The following is a 25,912-nucleotide window of genomic DNA, read 5'->3' as shown; positions in this document are numbered from 1 at the left end:
CCTGGTTGGGTCTTGGGGTCCCTTTGGGGTCTCTTTGGGGTCCCTTTGGGGCTCCTGGAGGTCCTAGGTGGGTCCTGGGGTCCCTTTGGGGTCCCTTTGGGCTCCTGGAGGTCCTAGGTGTGTCCTGGGGTCCCTTTGGGGTCCCCGTGGGTTCTCTTTGGGTTCCTGGAGCTCCTGGTTGGGTCTTGGGGTCCCTTTGGGGTCTCTTTGGGGTCCCTTTGGGCTCCTGGAGGTCCTGGATGGGTCCTGGGGTCCCTTTGGGGTCTCTTTGGGGACCGTTTGGGCTCCTGGAGGTCCTAGGTGGGTCCTGGAGTCCCTTTGGGGTCCCTTTGGGGTTCCTGGAGGTCCTAGGTGGGTCCTGGGGTCCCTTTGGGGTCCCTTTGGGGCTCCTGGAGGTCCTAGGTGGATCCTGGGGTCCCTTTGGGGTCCCTTTGGGTTCCTGGAGGTCCTGGTTGGGTCTTCGGGTCCCTTTGGGGTCCCTTTGGGCTCCTGGAGGTCCTAGGTGGGTCCTGGGGTCCCTTTGGGGTCTCTTCAGGGTCCCTTTGGGGCTCCTGGAGGTCCTAGGTGGGTCCTGGGGTCCCTTTGGGGTGCCTTTGGGTTCCTGGAGCTCCTAGGTGGGTCCAGGGGTGCCTTTGGGGTCCCTTTGGGTTCCTGGAGGTCCTAGGTGGGTCCTGGGGTCCCTTTGGGGTGCCTTTGGGTTCCTGGAGCTCCTAGGTGGGTCCAGGGGTGCCTTTGGGGTCCCTTTGGGGCTCCTGGAGGTCCTAGGTGGGTCCTGGGGTCCCTTTGGGGTCTCTTTTGGGTCCCTTTGGGTTCCTGGACGTCCTGGTTTGGTCCTGGGGTCTCATTGGGTTCCTGGAGCTCCTGGTTGGGTCTTGGGGTCCCTTTGGGGTCCCTTTGGGCTCCTGGAGGTCCTGGTTGGGTCCTGGGGTCCCTTTGGGGTCCCTTTGGGGTCCCTTTGGGTTCCTGGAGCTCCAGGTTGGGTCCTGGGGTCCCTTTGGGGGCTGCTGGCGGCGTGGGGACGTCCCCGGCCGCCGCCGGGCCCCCCGTGACGCCCGTGTCCCCCCCGGCGGGGCGCAGAGCGACGAGCTGAACCTGCAGAAGAAGCTGCGCACGGAGGTGATCCAGCTGGAAGACACCCTGGCCCAGGTGCGCAAGGAGTACGAGATGCTGCGCATCGAGTTCGAGCAGAACCTGGCCGCCAACGAGCAGGCGGGTGAGCCCCCCCCCGGCCCCCCCGGGGTGGTACGGCCCGGTATCCCCCCCGCCGCGGTGGTACGATCCAATATTCCCTCATTTTGGGGTGGTACGACCCAATATTACCCCATTTTGGGGTGGTATGACCCGATATTCCCCCATTTTGGGGTGGTACGACCCAATATTACCCCCTTCTGGGGTGGTATGACCCGATATTCCCCCCCGCCGGGGTGGTACGATCCAATATTCCCCCATTTTGGGGTGGTATGACCCAATATTACCCCTTTCTGGGGTGGTACGGCCCAATATCCACCCCCTTTGGGGGTGGTACGACCCGATATGCCCCCATTTTGGGGTGGTATGACCCAATATTACCCCTTTCTGGGGTGGTACGACCCGATAGTCCCCCGTTCTGGGGTGGTACAGCCCAATATTCACCCATTTTGGGGTGGTACAGCCCAATATTACCCCCTTCTGGGGTGGTACGACCCAATATCTCCCCCCTTTGGGGGTGGTATGACCTGATATTCCCCCATTTTGGGGTGGTATGACCCAATATTCCCCCATTTTGGGGTGGTATGACCCGATATTCCCCCATTTTGGGGTGGTGTGACCCAATATTACCCCTTTCTGGGGTGGTACGATCCAATATTCCCCCATTTTGGGGTGGTACGACCCAATATTCCCCCATTTTGGGGTGGTACAGCCCAATATTACTCCTTTCTGGGGTGGTACGGCCCAGTATTACCCCCCCCGTTGGGGGTGGTACGATCCAATATTCCCCCATTTTGGGGTGGTATGACCCAATATTACCTCCTTCTGGGGTGGTATGACCCAATATTCCCCCTTTCTGGGGTGGTACGATCCAATATTCCCCCATTTTGGGGTGGTATGACCCGATATTCCCCCCCGCCGGGGTGGTACGATCCAATATTCCCCCATTTTGGGGTGGTACGACCCAATATCCCCCATTTTGGGGTGGTACAACCCAATATTACCCCCTTCTGGGGTGGTATGACCCAATATTACCCCCTTTGGGGTGGTACGACCCGATATTCCCCCATTTTGGGGTGGTATGACCCGATATTACCCCGTTCTGGGGTGGTACAGCCCAATATTCCCCCATTTTGGGGTGGTATGACCCAATACTACCCCCTTCTGGGGTGGTACGACCCAATATCCCCCCCCTTTGGGGTGGTATGACCTGATATTCCCCCATTTTGGGCTGGTATGACCCAATATTACCCCTTTCTGGGGTGGTACGGCCCCGTATACCCCCCCCTTTGGGGTGCTACGACCCAGTATCTCCCCCCCGCCGGGGTGGTACGACCCGATACAGCCCCTTCCCGGGGGGGGGTAAAACCCAGTACTCCCCCCCCCCCACAGTGGTATGACCCACTGTGACCATAGAGAACATCCTGGAGGACCGTGCCCAGCTCCGCCAGGCCTAGAGTGGCTGGGCGGGAAGGCTTTTGGCCAGGTCTCTATGGTCCTGTGGGTTGCAGGGGGGTGGGGACAGTCTGGGACCCTCCTCACTGGGTGTCTATGGTTGTGACGTTCCCCCCCCCCCGGGGCTGGGACACTCTAGGCTGCCCCCCCATCTCTGTAGTGCCTCTATGGTTCCCCCCAGTGCCTCTCTATGATGTGCATTGCTGCTTCTCTATGGTTTCCCCTCCAAGAGCCTAGACAGGCTCCCTGTGGTGCCCTCCCCGGTGCATCTCTATGATCCACGCAGCTCTTTATGGTCCCCCACTGCCTCTCTATGCTATGCTCTGGTGCTTCTCTATGGTTCTCCTCCAAAAGCCTAGACAAGCTTCTTGTAGTACTCTCTCTTGTGCATCTCTATGGTCTCCCATCCCCGGGCCTCTCTGTGGTCCCCCCAGCACATCTCTATGGTGTGCTTTGCTGCTTCTCTATGGTTTCTCCTCCAAGAGCATAGACAGGCTCTCTGTGGTACTCTCCTTGGTGCATCTCTATGGTCTCGCCCCCAGTTTTTCTCTGTGGTCCCCTCTGGTACCTCTCTGTGGTCCTCCAGTGCCTCTCTATGGTGTGCGTTGGCGCTTCTCTATGGTTTCTCCTCCAAGAGCCTAGAGAAGCTCCCTGTGGTGCCCTCCCGCGTGCATCTCTATGGTCTCCCACCTCAGTGCCTTTCTATGATCCCCCCCCCAGGGCCTCTCTATAGTCCCCCCAGCACATCTCTATGGTGTGCTTTGCTGCTTCTCTATGGTTTCTCCTCCAAGAGCATAGACAGGCTCTCTGTGGTACTCTCCTTGGTGCATCTCTATGGTCTCGCCCCCAGTACCTCTCTATGGTCCCCTCTGGTACCTCTCTGTGGTCCTCCAGTGCCTCTCTATGGTGTGCGTTGGCGCTTCTCTATGGTTTCTCCTCCAAGAGCCTAGAGAAGCCGCCCCGGGTGCGTCTCTATGGTCCCCCCGGCGCTGTCCCCGCCCCCCCGAGCCCCGGCCCCGCCCCCTGATGCCGGCCCCGCCCCCAGGCCCCATCAACCGGGAGATGCGGCACCTCATCTCCAGCCTGCAGAACCACAACCACCAGCTCAAGGGCGACGTCCAGCGCTACAAGCGCAAGCTGCGCGAGGTGCAGGCCGAGATCGGCAAGGTGACCGGGCCCGGGGGGCGGGGCCAGGGGTCTGGGGGCGGGGCCAGGCCGTGGGGGCGGAGCCAAGGCCGCTGGAGGGGGCGGGGGGGACGAGGCTGCGCGAGGTGCAGGCCGAGATCGGCAAGGTGACCGGGCCCGGGGGGCGGGGCCAGGGGTCTGGGGGCGGGGCCAGGCCGTGGGGGCGGAGCCAAGGCCGCTGGAGGGGGCGGGGGGGGACGAGGCTGCGCGAGGTGCAGGCCGAGATCGGCAAGGTGACCGGGCCCGGGGGGCGGGGCCAGGGGTCTGGGGGCGGGGCCAGGCCCCCAGGGGGCGGGGCCAGGCCGTGGGGGCGGAGCCAAGGCCGCTGGAGGGGGCGGGGGGGGGACGAGGCTGCGCGAGGTGCAGGCCGAGATCGGCAAGGTGACCGCGCCCGGGGGGCGGGGCCAGGGGTCTGGGGGCGGGGCCAGGCCCCCAGGGGGCGGGGCCAGGCCGAAGGGGGCGTGGCCATGGCTCAGGGGAGTGGCCAAGGTCGCAGGGGGGTGGGGCCAGGATTGAGGGGGCGGGGCCAGCAGCAGAGGTGGAGCCAAGGGCGGGCAGGGGGCGGAGTTACTGCTTAGGGGGCGGAGCCAGTGCTTGAGGGGGCGGGGCCACTGCTTGGGGGCGGGGCTACTACTGGGGGGCGGAGCCCGTGCCAAGGGGCAGGCCCGGGGGCGGGGCCTCTGCTGACCCCGCCCCCTCCGCCCCCCCCAGCTCCGCCTCCAGGCCAGCGGCGCCCCCCCCACCGCCGGCGGCCCCGCCCCCCCGCCCGCGGCCCCGCCCCTCCCCGCCCCGGGCCCCGCCCCCGCCGCCGAGGAGGCGGGGCCGGCCCCGCCCAAGGAGGAGGAGCCGGCGGCCGGCGCCGCGGCGGCGACGTCGTCGGCGGGCGGGGCGGGGCCGGCCCCGCCCGGCCCCGCCCCCCGGGAGCCCGGCCCCGCCCCCGCGGCCCCGCCCCCGGCCCGGGGGGAGGCGGAGCCCGGGCGCCGCGCGGGGGGGGTGGAGGAGGAGGAGCCTCCCGCCGCCCCGCCCCCGGCGCCGCCCCGCCCCCGCGAGCCCCCCCCGCCACCGCCGCCCCCCCCGCAGGGGGAGGAGGGGGCCGGGCGGGGGGGTGGCGGGGCGGGGCCGAGCGCGGCAGGCCCCGCCCCCCCGGCCCCGCCCCCCCGGAGGAGCCCAAGAAGAAGGACGGGGAGCTGCTCAAGCAGCTGCGGGCGGAGCTCAAGTGAGCGGGGGGGGGGAATGGGGGGGCTGGGGGGCACTTGGGGGGGTCTGGGGGCACCCAGGAGGGTCTGGGGGGTGCTGGGGGGCAGCTATGGGGGGTCTTGGGGGGGTTGGGGGGATGCTGGGGGGCACCTAGGGGGGTATTGGGGGGCTGGGGGGCACCTAGGGGGGTATTGGGGGGCTGGGGGGCACCTGGGGGGCAGCTATGGGGGGTTTTGGGGGGGTTGGGGGGATGCTGGGGGGCACCTAGGGGGGTATTGGGGGGCTGGGGGGCAGCTGGGGGGGTCTGGGGGGGTCTGGGGGCACCCAGGAGGGTCTGGGGGGTGCTGGGGGGCAGCTAGGGTAGGTTGGGGGGGTCTGGGGGGCAGCTCTGGGGGGTATTGGGGGGGTTGGGGGGGCTGGGGGGCACCTAGGGGGGGTATTGGGGGGCTGGGGGGCACCTGGAGGGGGCTGGGGGGGCCGGGGGGGTTCTGGGAGGCAGCTATGGGGGGTATTGGAGGGGTTGGGGGGCACCTGGGGGGGTATTGGGGGGCTGGGGGGTGCTGGGGGGCAGCTATGGGGGGTCTTGGGGGGGTTGGGGGGATGCTGGGGGGCACCTAGGGGGGTATTGGGGGGCTGGGGGGCACCTAGGGGGGTATTGGGGGGCTGGGGGGCACCTGGGGGGCAGCTATGGGGGGTTTTGGGGGGGTTGGGGGGATGCTGGGGGGCACCTAGGGGGGTATTGGGGGGCTGGGGGGCAGCTGGGGGGGTCTGGGGGGGTCTGGGGGCACCCAGGAGGGTCTGGGGGGTGCTGGGGGGCAGCTAGGGTAGGTTGGGGGGGTCTGGGGGGCAGCTCTGGGGGGTATTGGGGGGGTTGGGGGGGCTGGGGGGCACCTAGGGGGGGTATTGGGGGGCTGGGGGGCACCTGGAGGGGGCTGGGGGGGCCGGGGGGGTTCTGGGAGGCAGCTATGGGGGGTATTGGAGGGGTTGGGGGGCACCTGGGGGGGTATTGGGGGGCTGGGGGGGGCTGGGGGGCAGCTATGGGGGGTATTGGGGGGGTTGGGGGGATGCTGGGGGGCACCTGGGGGGTATTGGGGGGCTGGGGGGCACCTGGGGGGTGCTGGGGGGGCCCAGGGGCACCCAGGAGGGTCTGGGGGGTGCTGGGGGGCAGCTAGGGTAGGTTGGGGGGGTCTGGGGGGCAGCTATGGGGGGTTTTGGGGGGGTTGGGGGGATGCTGGGGGGCACCTAGGGGGGGTATTGGGGGGGTTGGGGGGCACCTAGGGGGGTATTGGGGGGCTGGGGGGGGCTGGGGGGCAGCTATGGGGTGTTTTGGGGGGGTTGGGGGGATGCTGGGGGGCAGCTATGGGGGGTATTGGGGGGCTGGGGGGCAGCTATGGGGGGTATTGGGGGGCTGGGGGGCAGCTGGGGGGGGCTGGGGGCACCCAGGAGGGTCTGGGAGGGGGTTGGGTGGGCCGGGGGGGTTCTGGGGGGCAGCTATGGGGGGTATTGGGGGGGTTGGGGGGCACCTGGGGGGGTATTGGGGGGCTGGGGGGGGCTGGGGGGCAGCTATGGGGGTTGGGGGGATGCTGGGGGCACCTAGGGGGGTATTGGGGGGCTGGGGGGCACCTAGGGGGGTATTGGGGGGCTGGGGGGCACCTGGGGGGGGCTGGGTGGTGCTGGGGACACCCAGGAGGGTCTGGGAGGGGGTTTGGGGGGCCGGGGTGGTTCTGGGGGGCACCTGGGGGGGTATTGGGGGGGTTGGGGGGATGCTGGGGGGCACCTGGGGGGGTATTGGGGGGCACCTGGGGGGTGCTGGGGGGGTCTGGGGACACCCAGGAGGGTCTGGGAGGGGGTTGGGGGGGCCGGGGGGGTTCTGGGGGGCAGCTATGGGGGGTATTGGGGGGGTTGGGGGCACCTGGGGGGGTATTGGGGGGCTGGGGGGGCTGGGGGGCACCTAGGGGGGTATTGGGGGGCTGGGGGGCACCTTGGGGGGGGCTGGGTGGTGCTGGGGACACCCAGGAGGGTCTGGGAGGGGGTGGGGGGGCCGGGGGGGTTCTGGGGGGCAGCTGGGAGGGGTGGGGGGGCTGGAGGGCCGGGGAGGGGTCTGGGGGGCAGCTACGGGGGTTGGGGGGATGCTGGGGGGCAGCTATGGGGGGTATTGGAGGGGTTGGGGGGCACCTGGGGGGGCTGGGGTGCCCAGGGGCACCCAGGAGGGTCTGGGAGGGGGTTGGGGGGGCCGGGGGGGTGCTGGGGGGCAGCTATGGGGGGGATTGGAGGGGTTGGGGGGCACCTGGGGGGGCTGGGGTGCCCAGGGGCACCCAGGAGGGTCTGGGAGGGGGTTGGGGGGGCCGGGGGGGTGCTGGGGGGCAGCTATGGGGGGGATTGGAGGGGTTGGGGGGCACCTGGGGGGGTATTGGGGGGCTGGGGGGGCTGGGGGGCAGCTACGGGGGTTGGGGGGATGCTGGGGGGCACCTAGGGGGGGTATTGGGGGGGGCTGGGGGGCACCTTGGGGGGTGCTGGGGGGGTCTGGGGACACCCAGGAGGATCTGGGAGGGGGTTGGGGGGGCCGGGGGGGTTCTGGGGGGCAGCTCTGGGGGGTATTGGGGGGGTTGGGGGGCACCTGGGGGGGTATTGGGGGGCACCTGGGGGGGTATTGGGGGTCTGGGGGGCAGCTATGGGGGCGCTGGGGGGGCTGGGGGGCAGCTACGGGGGGGTTTTGGGGGTCTGGGGGGCAGCTGGGGGGTTTGGGGGGCAGCTGGGGGGGCCTGGGGTGCAGCTATGGGGGGTAATGGGGGGCTGGGGGGCACCTAGAGGCACCTGGGGGGTCTGGGGGGCACCTAGGGGGGTCTGGGGGAGCCGGGGGGGTCTGGGGGGGGATTGGGGGGGCCGGGGGGGTGCTGGGGGGCAGCTATGGGGGGGGATTGGGGGGCTGGATGGGCAGCTATGGGGGCTCTGGGGGGGTCTTGGGGGGGTTGGGGGGGCTGGGGGGGCAGCTATGGGGTCTGGGGGGGGCCGGGGGGGGCAGCTACAGGGGGTCTGGGGGGGGCTTTGGGGACATCTGGGGGGTGTCAGGGGTCTGGGGGGCAGCTAGGGGGATTTGGGGGGGTCTTGGGGGATGCTGGGGGGCACCCATGGGGGTTGGGGGGGTCTGGGGGGCACCTAGAGGGATTTGGGGGGGTCTTGGGGGATGCTGGGGGGCACCCATGGGGGTCGGGGGGTCTGGGGGGCACCTAGGGGGATTTGGGGGGGTCTTGGGGGATGCTGGGGGGCACCCATGGGGGTTGGGGGGGTCTGGGGGGGTCTGGGGGGCACCTAGGGGGATTTGGGGGGGGTCTTGGGGGATGCTGGGGGGCACCCATGGGGGTCTGGGGGGGTCTGGGGGGCACCTAGAGGGATTTGGGGGGGTCTTGGGGGATGCTGGGGGGCACCCATGGGGGTCGGGGGGTCTGGGGGGCACCTAGGGGGATTTGGGGGGGTCTTGGGGGATGCTGGGGGGCACCCATGGGGGTTGGGGGGGTCTGGGGGATCTGGGGGGCACCTAGGGGGATTTGGGGGGGTCTTGGGGGATGCTGGGGGGCACCCATGGGGGTCTGGGGGGGTCTGGGGGGCACCTAGGGGGATTTGGGGGGGTCTTGGGGGATGCTGGGGGGCACCCATGGGGGTCGGGGGGGTCTGGGGGGCACCTAGGGGGATTTGGGGGGGGTCTTGGGGGATGCTGGGGGGCACCCATGGGGGTCGGGGGGGTCTGGGGGGGTCTGGGGGGCACCTAGAGGGATTTGGGGGGGTCTTGGGGGATGCTGGGGGGCACCCATGGGGGTCGGGGGGGTCTGGGGGGGTCTGGGGGGCACCTAGGGGGGTTGGGGGGGCCATGGGGGGGGTCAGGAGACAGTTATGGGGGGTCTGGGGGGCACCTAAGAGGGTCTGGGGGGATTTGGGGGGGTCTTGGGGGTGCAGGGGGGCAGCTATGGGGGGTCTGGGGGGCTCTGGGGGGGTGGGAGGCGTGTGCGAGGCGTGTGCGAGGCGTGTAGACGCACACGGAGCCGCGCAGTCACGTGTCACGTGCGCGTCGCGGGCGGCCACGCGTGTGCGAGGCGTGTTGCGGCGTGTGCGAGGCGTGTTGTGGCGTGTGCGAGGCGTGTTGTGGCGTGTGCGGGGCAGGAAGGCGCAGGAGAGCCAGAAGGAGATGAAGCTGCTGCTGGACATGTACAAGTCGGCGCCCAAGGAGCAGCGCGACAAGGTGCAGCTCATGGCCGCCGAGCGCAAGAGCAAGGCCGAGGTGAGCACACGCCCCGACACGCCCCGACACGCCTCGACACGCGACCACATGTGGCCACACGCGGTCGTGCACGCACCCACGGGCACCTACACGCAGCGAAATGCACTGGAATGTGTGCCGACACGCTTGCACACGCCTCCACATGCCTTGACACGCAACGACACGCCTCGACACGTGACTACACGCCACCACACGCCTCCACACACGGTCGTGCACGCACCCACGGTCACCTACACGCAGCGAAATGCACTGAAATGTGTGCTGACACGCTTGCACACGCCTCCACACGCCTCGACACACAACGACACGCCTCGACACGTGACTACACGCGGCCACACGCGGTCGTGCACGCACCCACGGGCACCTACACGCAGCGAAATGCACTGAAATGTGTGCCAACACGCTTGCACACGCCCCGACACGCCTCCACACGCCTCCACACACCACCACATGCAGCCACACGCGGTCGTGCACGCACCCACGGGCACCGACACGCAGCGAAATGCACTGGAATGTGTGCCGACACGCTTGCACACGCCTCCACACGCCTCGACATGCAACGACACGCCTCCACACGCGGCCACACGTGGTCGTGCACGCACCCACGGGCACCGACACACAGTAAAATGCACTGAAATGTGCGCTGACACGCTTGCACACGCCTCCACACGCCCTGACACGCAACAACACGCCTCGACACGCGGCCCATTGCATCATGTGGCGTTGCGGGCCATCGTGCAGCGTCATGGGGTGTTGTGCGGCGTTGCGGTGTGTTATGGCGTGTTGTGGCACGTTATGGCATGTTATGGCGTGTTATGGCATGTTATGGCGTGTTGGCGGTGGTGCTGCGGCCCGTTGCGTCGTGCAGCGTTGCGGGGCGTCGTGCGGCGTCACGGCGTGTTGTGGCGTGTCGCGGCATGTTATGGCGTGTTATGGCATGTTATGGCGTGTTATGGCGTGTTATGGTGTGTTGGTGGTGGTGCTGCGGCCCGTTGCGTCGTGCGGCGTCGCGGGGCGTCGTGCGGCGCCGTGCGGCGTCATGGGGCGTCGCGGGGCGTCGTGCGGCGTGGCGGCGTGTCGCGGCGTGTTATGGCATGTTATGGCGTGTTATGGCATGTTATGGCGTGTTATGGCATGTTATGGCATGTTATGGCGTGTCACGGCGTGTTACGGCGTGTTGGGGATGGTGCTGCGGCCCGTTGCGTCGCGGGGCGTCGCGGGGCGTCGTGCGGCGTGGCGGCGTGTGGCGGCGTGTGGTGGCGTGTTATGGCATGTTATGACGTGTTATGGCGTGTTATGGCGTGTTGCAGCGTGTTATGGCGTGTTATGGCATGTTGTGGCGTGTTGGTGGTGGTGCGGTGGCCCGTTGCGTCGCGGGGCGTCGCGGGGCGTCGTGCGGCGTTGTGTGGCGTCGCGGGGCGTCGTGCGGCGTGGCGGCGTGTCGTGGCGTGTTATGGCATGTTATGGCGTGTTATGGCCTGTTATGGCATGTTATGGCGTGTTATGGCATGTTATGGCGTGCTATGGCATGTTATGGCATGTTATGGCGTGTCATGGCGTGTTATGGCGTGTTGGGGGTGGTGCTGCGGCCCGTTGCGTCGCGGGGCGTCGCGGGGCGTCGTGCGGCGTGGCGGCGTGTCGCGGCATGTTATGGCGTGCTATGGCATGTTATGGCATGTTATGGCGTGTCACGGCGTGTTATGGCATGTTGGGGATGGTGCTGCGGCCCGTTGCGTCGCGGGGCGTCGCGGGGCGTCGTGCGGCGTGGCGGCGTGGCGGCGCGTGGTCACGTGTGGTCACGCGTGTCGTGGCGTGTTGGCGTGTGTGGTCACGCGTGTCGTGGCGTGTGGGGGCAGGTGGAGGAGCTGCGGGGGCGGGCGCGGGAGCTGGAGGAGCGGGAGCGGCGGGAGAGCAAGAAGCTGGCGGACGAGGACGCCCTGCGGCGCCTGCGCCAGGCCGAGGAGCAGATCGAGCACCTGCAGAAGAAGCTGGCGGCCACCAAGCAGGTGGGCGGGGCTTCTGGGGCCACACCCCCCCCCCCGGTAAGGGGGCGGGGCCTGCAAGGGGGCGGGGTCTCCCCGGGGGCGGGGCTACGGGGTAAGGTGCTCCCCCCCCCCCCCAGTCTCTCTGGGAAGCTGCTGCAGGAGGAGATGGAGGGGGCGTGGCTGGATGGAGGGGGCGTGGCCTGTAAGGGGGCGGGGCCCACTGGGGTGTGGTCATCGCGGGGGCGGGGCCGAGGCGGGGGGCGGGGCTACGGGGTAAGGTGCTCTCCCCCCCCCCCCCGGTCTCTCTGGGAAGCTGCTGCAGGAGGAGATGGAGGGGGCGTGGCTGGATGGAGGGGGCGTGGCTGGATGGAGGGGGCGGGGCCTGTAAGGGGGCGGGGCCCATTGGGGTGTGGTCGTCCCGGGGGCGTGGCCAAGGCGGGGGGCGGGGCTACGGGGTAAGGTGCTCCCCCCCCCCCCCCCCCAGTCTCTCTGGGAAGCTGCTGCAGGAGGAGATGGAGGGGGCGTGGCTTGATGGAGGGGGCGTGGCCTGTAAGGGGGCGGGGCCCACTGGGGGTGTGGTCATCCCGGGGGCGGGGCCAAGGCAGGGGGCGGGGCTACGGGGTAAGGTGCTGGGCCCCCCCCCCCAGGGAAGCTGCTGCAGGAGGAGATGGAGGGGGCGTGGCTGGATGGAGGGGGCGGGGCTTGATGGAGGGGGCGTGGCCTGTAAGGGGGCGGGGTCCACCGGGGGTGTGGTCGTCCCGGGGGCGGGGCCAAGGCGGGGGGCGGGGCTACGGGGTAAGGTGCTGGCCCCCCCCCCCCCGGGAAGCTGCTGCAGGAGGAGATGGAGGGGGCGTGGCTTGATGGAGGGGGCGTGGCTTGATGGAGGGGGCGTGGCCTGTAAGGGGGCGGGGCCCACTGGGGGTGTGGTCATCCCGGGGGCGGGGCCAAGGCGGGGGGCGGGGCTACGGGGTAAGGTGCTCCCCCCCCCCCCGGAAGCTGCTGCAGGAGGAGATGGAGGGGGCGTGGCTTGATGGAGGGGGCGTGGCTGGATGGAGGGGGCGTGGCCTGTAAGGGGGCGGGGCCCACTGGGGGTGTGGTCATCCCGGGGGCGGGGCCAAGGCGGGGGGCGGGGCTACGGGGTAAGGTGCTGGGGGGCCCCCCCCCCGGAAGCTGCTGCAGGAGGAGATGGAGGGGGCGTGGCTTGATGGAGGGGGCGGGGCCTGTAAGGGGGCGGGGCCCATTGGGGGTGTGGTCATCGCGGGGGCGGGGCTAAGCCGAGGGGCGGGGCTACGAGGTGCCATTCTAGGCCCCCCTCCCCTCTCTAGGAAGCTGCTGTGGGAGGGTAGAGGGGGCGGGGCTTGCTGGAGGGGGCGTGGCCTGCAGGAGGGGCGTGGCCTGCGGGTTGTGGGCGGGGCTTAGCCTCTCCCCTGGGGGAAATGGAGCTGTCGGGGAGGGGGGGTGATGCGCAGCTGGCCCAAGGGGGAGGGGCTTGTCTGGTGGGCGGGGCCTGGTGGGTGTGGGTGGGGCTTGGTGGGTGTGGGCGGGGCCTCCGGCCCAGTAGGCGGGGCCTGGTCCTTCCCCGGTGGGGCCAATGAGGGAGGCAGCCATGGCCTGGGAGTGGCCTGGGGGAGGTGGGCGTGTCCCCCAGCCGCATGGGCGGGGCCTGAGACCCCGTGGGCGTGTCCTAGGGCCCCGTGGGCGGGGCTTAGCCCTGCCAACAGAGCAGACACCAGCCATAGCCATGCCTTGTGGGGGGGGGGGTGGTCTGGGGGAGGTGGGCGTGTCCCCCAGCCGCATGGGCGTGGCCTAGGGCCCCGTGGGCGTGTCCTAGGGCCCTGTGGGCGGGGCTTAGCCCCACAGAGGGGGAAGGCACCCACCATGGGCATGCCTAGTCGGGGGGGGGCGTGGCCTGGGGGAGGTGGGCGTGTCCCCCAACCGCATGGGCGTGGCCTAGGGCCCCATGGGCGTGGCCTAAGACCCCGTGGGCGTGTCCTAGGGCCCTGTGGGCGGGGCTTAGCCCCACAGAGGGGGAAGGCACCCACCATGGGCATGCCTAGTGGGGGGGGGCGTGGCCTGGGGGAGGTGGGCGTGTCCCCCAGCCGCATGGGCGTGGCCTAGGGCCCTGTGGGCGTGGCCCGAGACCCCGTGGGCGTGTCCTAAGGCCCCGTGGGCGGAGCCTAGCCCCTCCCAAGGGGCGGAAGGCGGCACCAGAGGGCGGGCGAGGACGAGGGCCGCGTGCCCGCCCGCGGCGGGGGGGGACGGCGGGAACGGCGTCAGCGGTGACGTCACGGGGGGGGCGTGGCCGGCGGTGACGTCACGGGCCGGGCCAGGAGGAGGAGGCGCTGCTGTCGGAGATGGACGTGACGGGCCAGGCCTTCGAGGACATGCAGGAGCAGAACCTGCGGCTGCTGCAGCAGCTGCGCGAGAAGGACGACGCCAACTTCAAGCTGATGTCGGAGCGCATCAAGGCCAACCAGATCCACAAGCTGCTGCGCGAGGAGAAGGACGAGCTCGCCGAGCAGGTGCTCGCCCTCAAGGCCCAGGTGAGGGCCCAGGCGTCCGGGCTGCCCCCCTCCCCCTCCCCACCGTGCCGTGCCGGCGAGGAGGGGCCCAGGCGTCCGGGCGTCGCCGCAGGTGGACGCGCAGCTGCTGCTGGTGCAGAAGCTGGAGGAGAAGGAGCGGGTGCTGCAGGGCAGCCTGGGCGCCGTGGAGAAGGAGCTGGCGCTGCGCTCGCAGGCCCTCGAGCTCAACAAGAGGAAGGTGAGGCCCGAAAGGGGCCCAGGCGGCCGGGGAGGGGCCCTAAGCAGCCAGGGAAGGGGCCCAGGCGTCCGGGAGAGGGGGACCAGGTGTCCAGGAGGGGCCCAGGCGTCCGGGAGAGGGGGAACAGGTGTCCAGGGAGGGGCCCAGGCGTCCGGGGAGGGGGCCCAGGCGTCCGGGGAGGGGGCCCAGGTATCCGGGGAGGGGGACCAGGCAGCCAGGGAAGGGGCCCAGGCGGCCGGGAAAGGGGCCCAGGCGGCCGGGAAAGGGCCCAGGCGTCCGGGAGAGGGGGACCAGCCGTCCAGGGAGGGGACCAGGTGTCCGGGGAGGGGGACCAGGTGTCCAGGAAAGGGGCCCAGGCGTCCAGGAGGGGCCCAGGCGTCCGGGGAGGGGGCCTAAGCGGCTGGGGAAGGGGCCCAGGCGTCCGGGAGGGGCCCAGGCGTCCGGGGAGGGGGACCAGGTGTCTGGGAGGGGCCCAGGCGTCCAGGGAGGGGGCCCAGGTGTCCAGGAGGGGCCCAGGCGTCCGGGGAGGGGGCCCAGGCATCCGGGGAAGGGGACCAGGTGTCCGGGCAGGGGACCCAGGCGTCCGGGGAAGGGGCCCAGGTGTCCGGGAGGGGCCCAGGCGTCCGGGGAGGGGGCCCAGGTGTCCAGGAGGGGCCCAGGCGTCCGGGGAGGGGGCCCAGGCGTCCAGGGAGGGGGCCCAGGCGTCCGGGGAAGGGGCCCAGGCATCCGGGGAGGGGGACCAGGCGTCCAGGAGGGGCCCAGGTGTCCGGGGAGGGGCCCAGGCGTCCGGGGAAAGGGGCCCAGGTGTCCGGGGAAGGGGCCCAGGCATCCGGGAGGGACCCAGGCGTCCAGGCAGAGGGCCCAGGTGTCCAGGAGGGGCCCAGGCGTCCGGGAAAGGGGCCCAGGTGTCCGGGGAGGGGCCCAGGCGTCCGGGGAAGGGCCCAGGCGTCCAGGGAGGGGCCCAGGCGTCCGGGAGGGGCCCAGGTGTCCGGGGAAAGGGGCCCAGGCGTCCGGGGAGGGGGCCCAGGCGTCCAGGGAAGGGGCCCAGGTGTCCAGGAGGGGCCCAGGCGTCCAGGGAGGGGACCAGGTGTCCAGGAGGGGCCCAGGCGTCCGGGAAAGGGGCCCAGGCGTCCGGGGAGGGGCCCAGGCGTCCAGGAAAGGGGCCCAGGCGTCCAGGGAAGGGGCCCAGGCGTCCGGGAAAGGGGGACCAGGCGTCCGGGGAAGGGGCCCAGGCGTCCGGGAAAGGGGGACCAGGCGTCCGGGAAAAGGACCCAGGTGTCCGGGAAGGGGCCCAGGTGTCCGGGAAGGGGCCCAGGTGTCCGGGGAGGGGCCCAGGTGTCCGGGGAAGGGGCCCAGGCGTCCAGGAGGGGCCCAGGTGTCCGGGGAAGGGGCCAGGCGTCCGGGTGAGGGGGCTCCTCTATCCTGTTACACTACTCAGGGGCCCAGGCGTCCGGGCGGGGAGGGTCCCATGTCCCAGTAGGGTGAGACAGGAGGGGCCCAGGCGTCCGAGCAGTTGGGGCCCTGGTGTCCGGGCGGCGACGTTACCCACGATGCCTCGGGGCAGGCGGTGGAGGCGGCGCAGCTGGCCGAGGACCTGCGGGCGCAGGGGGAGCACGTGCAGGGCCGCGTGCGGGAGCTGCAGGCCTGCGCTGCCGAGAACCGCGCCGCCAAGGACAAGGAGTCCCTCAGCCTCAAGCGGGCCCAGGTGTCCGGGGGGGCCGCTATGGGGCCGCTATGGGGCAGGGGGGGTCGCTATGGGGCTGGGGGGCCGTTGTGGGGCTGGGGGGGCCGCTATGGGGCTGGGGGGAGCCGCTATGGGGCTGGGGGGGGTCGCTATGGGGCTGGGGGGGCCGCTATGGGGTCGCTATGGGGCTGGGGGGAGCCGCTATGGGGCTGGGGGGGGTCGCTATGGGGCTGGGGGGGCCGCTATGGGGTCGCTATGGGGCTGGGGGGGCCGCTATGGGGTGGGGGGGAGCCGCTATGGGGCGGGGGGGTCGCTATGGGGCTGGGGGGAGCCGCTATGGGGCTGGGGGGAGAACCGCGCCGCCAAGGACAAGGAGTCGCTCAGCCTCAAGCGGGCCCAGGTGTCCGGGGGGGCCGCTATGGGGCCGCTGGGGGGCTGGGGGGGTCGCTATGGGGCAGGGGGGAGCCGCTATGGGGCGGGGGGGGGCTGCTATGGGGCGCCGCCGAGAACCGCGCCACCAAGGACAAGGAGTCGCTCAGCCTCAAGCGGGCCCAGGTGTCCGGGGGGGCCGCTATGGGGCTGGGGGGCCGCTATGGGGCTGGGGGGAGCCGCTATGGGGCGGGGGGGGGGCTGCCATGGGGCGCCGCTGAGAACCGCGCCGCCAAGGACAAGGAGTCCCTCAGCCTCAAGCGGGCCCAGGTGTCCGGGGGGGCCGCTATGGGGCTGGGGGGGCCGCTATGGGGCTGGGGGGAGCCGCTATGGGGCGGGGGGGGGCTGCCATGGGGCACTGCCGAGAACCGCGCCGCCAAGGACAAGGAGTCGCTCAGCCTCAAGCGGGCCCAGGTGTCCGGGGGGGCCGCTATGGGGCTGGGGGGCCGCTATGGGGCGGGGGGGGCCGCTATGGGGCGGGGGGGGCTGCCATGGGGCTGGGGGGAGAACCGCGCCGCCAAGGACAAGGAGTCCCTCAGCCTCAAGCGGGCCCAGGTGTCCGGGGGGGCCGCTATGGGGCCGCTATGGGGCTGGGGGGGCCGCTATGGGGCAGGGGGGGTCGCTATGGGGCTGGGGGGAGCCGCTATGGGGCTGGGGGGGGTCGCTATGGGTCTGGGGGGGCCGCTATGGGGCTGGGGGGGCCGCTATGGGGTCGCTATGGGGCTGGGGGGGCCGCTATGGGGTGGGGGGGGAGCCGCTATGGGGCGGGGGGGTCGCTATGGGGCTGGGGGGAGCCGCTATGGGGCTGGGGGGGGTCGCTATGGGGCAGGGGGGAGCCGCTATGGGGCTGGGGGGGGGGCTGCCATGGGGCTGGGGGGAGAACCGCGCCGCCAAGGACAAGGAGTCGCTCAGCCTCAAGCGGGCCCAGGTGTCCGGGGGGGCCGCTATGGGGCCGCTATGGGGCTGGGGGGGCCGCTATGGGGCTGGGGGGAGCCGCTATGGGGCGGGGGGGGCTGCCATGGGGCGCCGCCGAGAACCGCGCCGCCAAGGACAAGGAGTCGCTGAGCCTCAAGCGGGCCCAGGTGTCCGGGGGGGCCGCTATGGGGTCGCTATGGGGCTGGGGGAGCCGCTATGGGGCGGGGGGGGTCGCTATGGGGCAGGGGGAGCGGCTATGGGGCTGGGGGGGCCGCTATGGGGCTGGGGGGGGCCGCTATGGGTCTGGGGGGGCCGCTATGGGGCTGGGGGGTCGCTATGGGGCTGGGGGGGCCGCTATGGGGTCGCTATGCGGCTGGGGGGCCGCTATGGGGCTGGGGGGAGCCGCTATGGGGCTGGGGGGGGTCGCTATGGGGCTGGGGGGAGCCGCTATGGGGCGGGGGGGAGCCGCTATGGGGCGGGGGGGGCTGCCATGGGGCTGGGGGGAGAACCGCGCCGCCAAGGACAAGGAGTCCCTCAGCCTCAAGCGGGCCCAGGTGTCCGGGGGGGCCGCTATGGGGCCGCTATGGGGCTGGGGGGGCCGCTATGGGGCTGGGGGGAGCCGCTATGGGGCTGGGGGGCCGCTATGGGGCAGAGGGGGCCGCTATGGGGCTGCTATGGGGCTGCTATGGGGCAGGGGGTCCCTGTGGGGCAGGGGGAGGCTGCTATGGGGAAGGAGGGAGCCGCTATGGGGTGAGGGGGGCCGCTATGGGGCAGGAGGGGGCTGCTATGGGGCACCTGAGGGGCCCTATGGGATGGGGGGGTCGCTATGGGGCTGGGGGAGGCTGCTATGGGGCAGGGGGTCCCTGTGGGGCAAGTGGGGGGCCCTGTGGGGTGGGGTGGCAGCTATGGGGCAGGGAAGGGGTTGCTATGGGGCACTTCAGGGACCCTATGGGGCAGGGGGAAGCTACTATGGGGCATGGGGGAGCCATTATGGGGTGGGGGGGCCGCTATGGGGCAGGATGGGGCTGCTATGGGACACCTGAGGGACCCTATGGGGCAGGGGGGGAGCCGCTATGGGGCAGGGGGGGCCGCTATGGGGTGCCTGAGGGACCCTATGGGTTGGCTGAGGGACCCTGTGGGGCGGGGGGGGGCCACTATGGGGTGGACGGGAGGCCCAGCGGGGTGGCTGTGGGGCTCTAGGAGGTCCTGTGGGGCTCTGGGAGGTTCTGTGGGGCTGTGGGAGGTCCTATGGGGTGGCCATGGGGCTCAGGGAGGTCCCGTGGGGCTTGGGGAGGTCCCGTGGGGCTCTGAGAGGTCCTGTGGGGCTCTGGGAGGTCCCGTGGGGCTCTAGGAGGTCCCATGGGGCTCTGGGAGGTCCTGTGGGGCAGCTGTGGGGCTCGGGGTGGTCCTGTGGGGCTCTAGAAGATCCTGTGGGGCTCTAGGAGGTCCCCTGGGGCAGCCGTGGGGCTCTGGAAGGTCCCATGGGGCTCTGGAAGGTCCCGTGGGGTGCTAGGAGGTCCCATGGGTCTCTGGGAGCTCCTGTGGGGCTCTGGGAGGTCCCATGGGGCAGCTGTGGGGCTCTAGGAGGTCCTGTGGGGCTCTGAGAGGCTCTGTGGGGCTCTGGGAGGTCCCATGGGGCTCTGGGAGGACCTATGGGTCTCTGGGAGGTCCCGTGGGGCTCTGGGAGGTTCTGTGGGGCAGCTGTGGGGCTCTGGGAGGTCCTGTGGGGCCTTGGGAGGTCTCATGGGGCTCTGGGAAGTCCCATGGGGCTCTGGGAGGTCCCGTGGGGCAGCTGTGGGGCTCTAGGAGGTCCTGTGGGGCTCTGAGAGGCTCTGTGGGGCTCTGGGAGGTCCCATGGGGCTCTAGAAGATCCTGTGGGGTGCTGGGAGGTCCCATGAGGCTCTGGGAGGATCTATGGGTCTCTGGGAGGTCCCGTGGGGCTCTGGGAGGTTCTGTGGGGCAGCTGTGGGGCTCTAGGAGGTCCTGTGGGGCTCCGGGAGGTCCCATGGGGCTCTGGGAGGTCCGATAGGGTGGTAGGACATCCCATGGGGCTCTGGGAGGTCCCATGAGGCTCTAGGAGGTCCCATGGGGCTCTGGGAGGTCCCGTGGGGCCTTGGGAGGTCTCATGAGGCTCTGGGAAGTCCCATGGGGCTCTGGGAGGTTCTGTGGGGCAGCTGTGGGGCTCTAGGAGGTCCTGTGGGGCTCTGGGAGGTCCCATGGGGCTCTGGGAGGTCCCATAGGGTGGTAGGACATCCCATGGGGCTCTGGGAGGTCCCATGAGGCTCTAGGAGGTCCCATGGGGCTCTGGGAGGTCCCGTGGGGCCTTGGGAGGTCTCATGGGGCTCTGGGAAGTCCCATGGGGCTCTGGGAGGTTCTGTGGGGCAGCTATGGGGCTCTGGGAGGTCCTGTGGGGCTCTGGGAGGTCCCATGGGGCTCTGGGAGGTCCCATAGGGTGGTAGGACATCCCATGGGGCTCTGGGAGGTGCCATGAGGCTCTAGGAGGTCCCATGGGGCTCTGGGAGGTCCCGTGGGGCCTTGGGAGGTCTCATGGGGCTCTGGGAAGTCCCATGGGGCTCTGGGAGGTTCTGTGGGGCAGCTATGGGGCTCTAGGAGGTCCTGTGGGGCTCTGGGAGGTCCCATGGGGCTCTGGGAGGTCCCATAGGGTGGTAGGACATCCCATGGGGCTCTGGGAGGTCCCATGAGGCTCTAGGAGGTCCCATGGGGCTCTGGGAGGTCCCGTGGGGCTCTGGGAGGCCCCGTGGGGCAGCCGTGGGGCTGGGGGCTCTCCGTGGGTCACCGCTTGCCCCCCCTTTTCCCCCAGGAAGAGCTGTCGCGGCTGCGGCGCAAGCTGGAGAAGCAGCGCAAGGTGGAGGTCTACGCCGACGCCGACCAGATCCTCCAAGAAGAGATCAAGGAGTACCGGGTGCGCGGGGCGGGGGACGGGGACCGGGGCGGGGGGACGCCGTGGGGCCGGGCGGCGCCGTGGGGCTGACCCACACGCCCGTGCTGTCCCCCCCCCCCGTGCAGGCCCGGCTGACCTGCCCGTGCTGCAACGCCCGCAAGAAGGACGCGGTGCTCACCAAGTGCTTCCACGTCTTCTGCTTCGAGTGCGTCAAGAGCCGCTACGACACGCGCCAGCGCAAGTGCCCCAAGTGCAACGCCGCCTTCGGGGCCCACGACTTCCACCGCGTCTACATCAGCTGAGCCCCACGGCTGCCCCACGGCGGCCTCGAGGCGTCCATGGGTGTCCATGGGTGCTCCACACCACCCATGGCCACCACGACGTCCTCCAGCGCGATTGCCCCCAGCTCAACACCGCCTTGGCCTCCATGGTTTCCACCGCGTCTACGTCGGCTGAGCCCCACGGCTGCCCCACGGTGGCCTCGAGGTGTCCATGGGTGTCCATGGGTCCTCCACGCCACCCATGGCCACCACGACGTCCTCCAGCGCGATTGCCCCCAGCTCAACGCCGCCTTGGCCTCCATGGTTTCCACCGCGTCTACGTCGGCTGAGCCCCACGGCTGCCCCACGGCTGCCCCACGGCGGCCTCGAGGTGTCTATGGGTGTCCTACAGCACCCATGGGTCCTCCACGCCACCCATGGCCACCACGACGTCCTCCAGCGCGAGTGCCCCCAGCTCAACGCCGCCTTGGGCTCCATGGTTTCCACCGCGTCTACGTCGGCTGAGCCCCACGGCTGCCCCACGGCTGCCCCACGGCAGCCTCAAGGTGTCCACGGGTTCTCCATGGTGTCCATGGATGTTCTACACCACCCATGGCCACCACGACGTTCTCCAACACGAGTGCCCCCAGCTCAACGCTGCCTTGGCCTCCATGGCTTCCACCGCGTCTACGTCAGCTGAGCCCCACGGCTGCCCCACGGCGGCCTCGAGGTGTCTGTGGGTGTCCTACAGCACCCATGGGTCCTCCACGCCACCCATGGCCACCACGACGTCCTCCAGCGCGAGTGCCCCCAGCTCAACACCGCCTTGGCCTCCATGGTTTCCACCGCGTCTACGTCGGCTGAGCCCCACGGCTGCCCCACGGCTGCCCCACGGCGGCCTCGAGATGTCTATGGGTGTCCTACAGCACCCATGGGTCCTCCACACCATCCATGGCCACCACGACGTCCTCCAGCGCGAGTGCCCCCAGCTCAACGCCGCCTTGGGCTCCATGGTTTCCACCACGTCTACGTCGGCTGAGCCCCACGGCTGCCCCACGGCGGCCTCGAGGTGTCTATGGGTGTCCTACAGCACCCATGGGTCCTCCACGCCACCCATGGCCACCACGACGTCCTCCAGCGCGAGTGCCCCCAGCTCAACGCTGCCTTGGCCTCCATGGTTTCCACCGCGTCTACGTCAGCTGAGCCCCACAGCTGCCCCACGGCGGCCTCGAGGCGTCCATGGGTGTCCTACAGCACCCATGGGTCCTCCACGCCACCCATGGCCACCACGACGTCCTCCAGCGCGAGTGCCCCCAGCTCAACGCCGCCTTGGGCTCCGTGGTTTCCACCGCGTCTACGTCAGCTGAGCCCCACGGCTGCCCCACAGCCACCTACGGGTGCCCCATGGGGGTCCTACAGCACCCATGGCTGTCGTACACCACCCATGGGTGTCCTACACCACCCATGGGTGCCCCATGGCCACCCCATGGCGTCCAGGGGTGCCGTCCCCTCCCCCCGTGGGTGCCCCCCCCGTGTCTGCGTCTGCCCCAGCTGAGCCCCCCGCTGCCCCCAGCACCCTTGGGTGCCCCCCGCCCCACCCCGCCCCCCCCCTTCCAATAAAGCGCTTGGAGCCATAGCTGTGTGTGGGTCTGGCTGCGGAGAGGGGCCCAGGCGTCCGGGAGGGGCCCAGGTGTCCGGGCAGGGGAGCGTCCCACCCCCGGTGGCAGCGGTAATGGCCGCTGGGTGAAGCCATAGAGAGTGGGGTGAAGAGGCACCAGAGCGACCATAGAGAGGGAGTTGGGGGGGACCATAGAGACGGGTGGGAGGTGGTATGGGGCCCCTGCACCATAGAGAGCTGGTAGGGGGGAGCACAGAGTGTCCCTCTGCTGGGAGACCATAGAGATGCGCTGGAGGCCGGCCTAGAGGAGCAACCTGACCATAGAGACAAGGTGGAGGGTGTTCCAGAGTGCTGCTCCTCCAGGCGACCATAGACACGTTCTGGAGGCCGGCGTAGAGAGGCCACTGGACCATAGAGACGAGGCAGAGGGCATCCCAGAGGGTCGCTCCTCCAGGAGACCATAGACACGTTCTGGAGGCTGGCCCAGAGGAGCCACCAGACCATAGAGACGAGGCAGAGGGCATCCCAAACGGTCGCTCCTCCAAGCGACCATAGAGATGCGTCGGAGGCCGGTCTAGAGAGGCCACTGGACCATAGAGACGGAAGGGGAGGTGTTCCAGATGGTCGCTTCTCCAGGCGACCATAGAGACGCCTAGAGGAACCACTTGACCATAGAGACGGAGCTGAGGGCGTCCCAGAGTGTCGCTCCTCCAGGAGACCATAGACACGTTCTGGAGGCCAGCCTAGAGGAGCCGTGTGGCCATAGAGATGAAGCCGAGAGTGTGCCAGACAGTCGCTCCTCCAGGCGACCATAGAGACGCGCCGGAGGCCGGCACAGAGGAGCCGTCTGACCATAGAGATGGGGCAGAGGATGTCCCAGACGGTCGCTCCTCCAGGCGACCATAGAGATGTGCCGGAGGCCAGTCTAGAGGAGCCATCAGACCATAGAGATGAGGTAGAGTGTGTCCCAGACGGCCGCTCCTCCAGGCGACCATAGAGCCGCGGCGGCGGGCGCCCAGCCCGCCCCGTTGCGCCGCGGCCGCTCGGGGCCGCGCGCTCGGTGGGCGGGAGGAGGGGGCGTGGCCGCCGGCGCTATGCAAATGCAGCGCCAGGGAGGGGCGTGGCCGCCAGGCAAACGCGGCGGCGGCGGGGGGCGCGGGCGGAGGGGGCGTGGCCTCTATGCAAATACGGCGCCAGGGAGGGGCGTGGCCGCCATGCAAACACGGCGGCGGGGGGGGGAGCGCGGGCGGCGGGGGCGTGGCCTCTATGCAAATGCGGCGCCAGGGAGGGGCGTGGCCGCCATGCAAATGCGGCGGGGGGCGCGGGCGGCGGGGGCGTGGCCTCTATGCAAATACGGCGGCGGGGGGCGGGGCCGCGCTTCCCGGCGGCCTTTGCGCGGCGGCGGCGGCGATGGCGGCGAGCGACGGTACCGCGGCGGGGCCCGGCGGGGGGGTGGGGGGGGGTGGTGAAGCCGGACGCCTGGGCCCTCACCGGGGGGGGGTGGGGGGAGGGGGGAGGGGGCGTGGCCCGGCGCAGCCCCGCCCCCTGACCCCCCCGCCCCCCCCCCGCAGTGCCGCTGTGCCGGGAGCTGCGCGGCGCCCGCCCCGCTGCCCGCTACGTGCGCGGCCCCCGCGGCAGCCTCCAGCGCCGCCGCCTCGGCACCGACCTGCGCCGCTGGCCGCGACTGCGCCGGGCCGCCGAGGTGCTGGGGGGGGGGCCGGGGGGGGGATTTGGGGGACCCTGGGGAGGAAATTGGGGTCCCGAGGGGGGAATTGGGGGTCCCGGGGGGGGGATTTGGGGGTCCCGGGGGGGATTTAGGGGTCCCCGGGGGGGGATTGGGGTCCCGGGGGGGGATTTGGGGGACCCTGGGGGGGGATTTGGGGGTCCCGGGGGGGGGATTTGAGGGTCCCGGGGGGGATTGGGGTTCCGGGGGGGGAATTTGGGGTCCCGGAGGGGGATTTGGGGTCTCTGGGGGGGGATTTGAGGGTCCCGGGGGGGATTTGGGGGACCCTGGGGGGGAAGTGGGGGGTGTCGGGGTCCTGGGGGGGGGATTTGGGGGACCCTGGGGGGGATTTGGGGGACCCTGGGGGGGATTGGGGTTCCGGGGGGGGAATTTGGGGTCCCGGGGGGGATTTGGGGGACCCTGGGGGGGGAAGTGGGGGGGTATCAGGGTCCTGGGGGGGGATTTGGGGGACCCTGGGGGGGGAATTGGGGTCCCGGGGGGGGAATTGGGGGACCCGGGGGGGGGATTTGGGGGTCCCGGGGGGGGATGTGGGGGGGTATCGGGGTCCTGGGGGGGGATTTGGGGTGCTGGAGGGGGAATTGGGGTCCCGGGGGGGATTTGGGGTCTCTGGGGGGGATTTGGGGGTCCCGGGGGGGGTTGGGGTGGTATTGGGGTCTCTGGGGGGGATTTGGGGTCTCTGGGGAGGATGTGGGGGACCCTGGGGGGGGAAGTGGGGGGTATCGGGGTCCTGGGGGGGGATTTGGGGGACCCTGGGGGGGTATCGGGGTCCTGGGGGGAGATTTGGGGGACCCTGGGGGGGGATTTGGGGGACCCTGGGGGGGATTTGGGGAGTCCCTGGGGGGGGATTTGGGGTGCTGGGGGGGTGGTTGGGACCCGGGGGGGGATTTGGGGGGGATTTAGGGGTCCTGGGGGGGGATTTGGGGGGTCCCGGGGGGGGTTGGGGCGGTATTGGGGTCCTGGGGGGGATTTGGGGTGTTCTGGGGGGGGATTTGGGGGTCCCGGGGGGGTATCGGGGTCCCGGGGGGGGATTTGGGGTCCTGGGGGGGGGATTTGGGGGTCCCGGGGGGGATTTGGGAGACCCTGGGGGGGATTTGGGGGTCCCGGGGGGGGGGTTGGGGCAGTATTGGGGTCCTGGGGGGGGATTTGGGGTCTCTGGGGGGGATTTGGGGGACCCTGGGGGGGGTATCGGGGTGCTGGGGGGGGAATTTGTGGTCTTGGGGGGGATTTGGGGGACCCTGGGGGCGACTTGGGGGGTCCCGGGGGATGGTTGGGATCCAGGGGGGATTTGGGAGACCCTGGGGGGGGATTTGGGGGGTCCCGGGGGGGGATTTAGGGGTCCCGGGGGGGGGTTGGGGTCTCTGGGGGGGATTTGGGGGACCCTGGGGGGGGTATCGGGGTCCCGGGGGGGAGATGTGGGGGGATTTGGGGGACCCTGGGGGGGATGTGGGGGTCCCGGGGGGGGTTGGGGTGGTATCGGGGTTTTGGGGGGGGATTTGGGGGACCCTGGGGAGGAAATTGGGGGGGTATCGGGGTTCTGGGGGGGGGTTGGGGGACCCTGGGGGGGGTATCAGGGTCCCGGGGGGGATTTGGGGTCTCTGGGGGGGAATTTGGGGTCCCGGGGGGGGATTTGGGGGACCCTGGGGGGGGAATTGGGGTCCTGGGGGGAGATTTGGGGTGTTTGGGGAGGCAGTATCGGGGTCCTGGGGGGGATTTAGGGGTCCCGGGGGGGGGAATTTGGGGTCCCGGGGGGGGATTTGGGGTATTGGGGGGGGGAATTGGGGTCCCGGGGGGGGAGTTGGAGGACCCTGGGTGGGGATTTGGGGGTCCCGGGGGGGGTTGGGGTGGTATTGGGGTCTCTGGGGGGGATTTGGGGTCTCTGGGGGGTATCGGGGTCCCGGGGGGGGATTTGGGGGACCCTGGGGGGGGGAAGTGGGGGGGTATCGGGGTCTTGGGGGGGGATTTGGGGACCCTGGGGGGGATTTGGGGGGTCCTGGGGGGGATTTAGGGGTCCCGGGGGGGGGTTGGGGTCTCTGGGGGGGATTTGGGGGACCCTGGGGGGGATTTGGGGGGTCCTGGGGGGGATTTAGGGGTCCCGGGGGGGGGTTGGGGTCTCTGGGGGGGATTTGGGGGACCCTGGGGGGGATTTGGGGGGTCCTGGGGGGGATTTAGGGGTCCCGGGGGGGGGTTGGGGTCTCTGGGGGGGATTTGGGGGACCCTGGGGGGGGTTATCGGGGTCCCGGGGGGGGGAATTTGGGGTCCCGGGGGGGGGATTTGGGTGCTGGGGGGGATTTGGGGGGGGTCCCGGGGGATGGTTGGG

General features: G+C 70.9%; 1 protein-coding gene across 1 annotated transcript in view; it reads left to right on the top strand.

The window, feature by feature from the left end:
* Window positions 1-20,637, top strand: part of RNF40 (ring finger protein 40) — a 79,545-nt gene extending 58,908 nt beyond the window's left edge. The window contains 11 exon segments of the mRNA XM_064499526.1: window positions 1,078-1,213; window positions 3,689-3,810; window positions 4,540-4,851; window positions 4,854-5,044; window positions 9,181-9,298; window positions 11,155-11,304; window positions 13,614-13,826; window positions 13,918-14,043; window positions 15,608-15,748; window positions 19,893-19,994; window positions 20,099-20,637. Of these exon segments, the coding sequence (XP_064355596.1) occupies window positions 1,078-1,213; window positions 3,689-3,810; window positions 4,540-4,851; window positions 4,854-5,044; window positions 9,181-9,298; window positions 11,155-11,304; window positions 13,614-13,826; window positions 13,918-14,043; window positions 15,608-15,748; window positions 19,893-19,994; window positions 20,099-20,275 (1,788 nt within the window). The 3' untranslated portion in view covers window positions 20,276-20,637.
* The last annotated feature ends 5,275 nt before the right edge of the window (window positions 20,638-25,912 follow it).

The sequence above is a fragment of the Dromaius novaehollandiae genome, chromosome 30, assembly GCF_036370855.1.
Source record: "Dromaius novaehollandiae isolate bDroNov1 chromosome 30, bDroNov1.hap1, whole genome shotgun sequence".
Taxonomy (NCBI): Eukaryota; Metazoa; Chordata; class Aves; order Casuariiformes; family Dromaiidae; genus Dromaius; species Dromaius novaehollandiae.
Note: the sequence above shows the minus strand (reverse complement) of the source record. Positions and strands in the feature narration are given on the sequence as shown.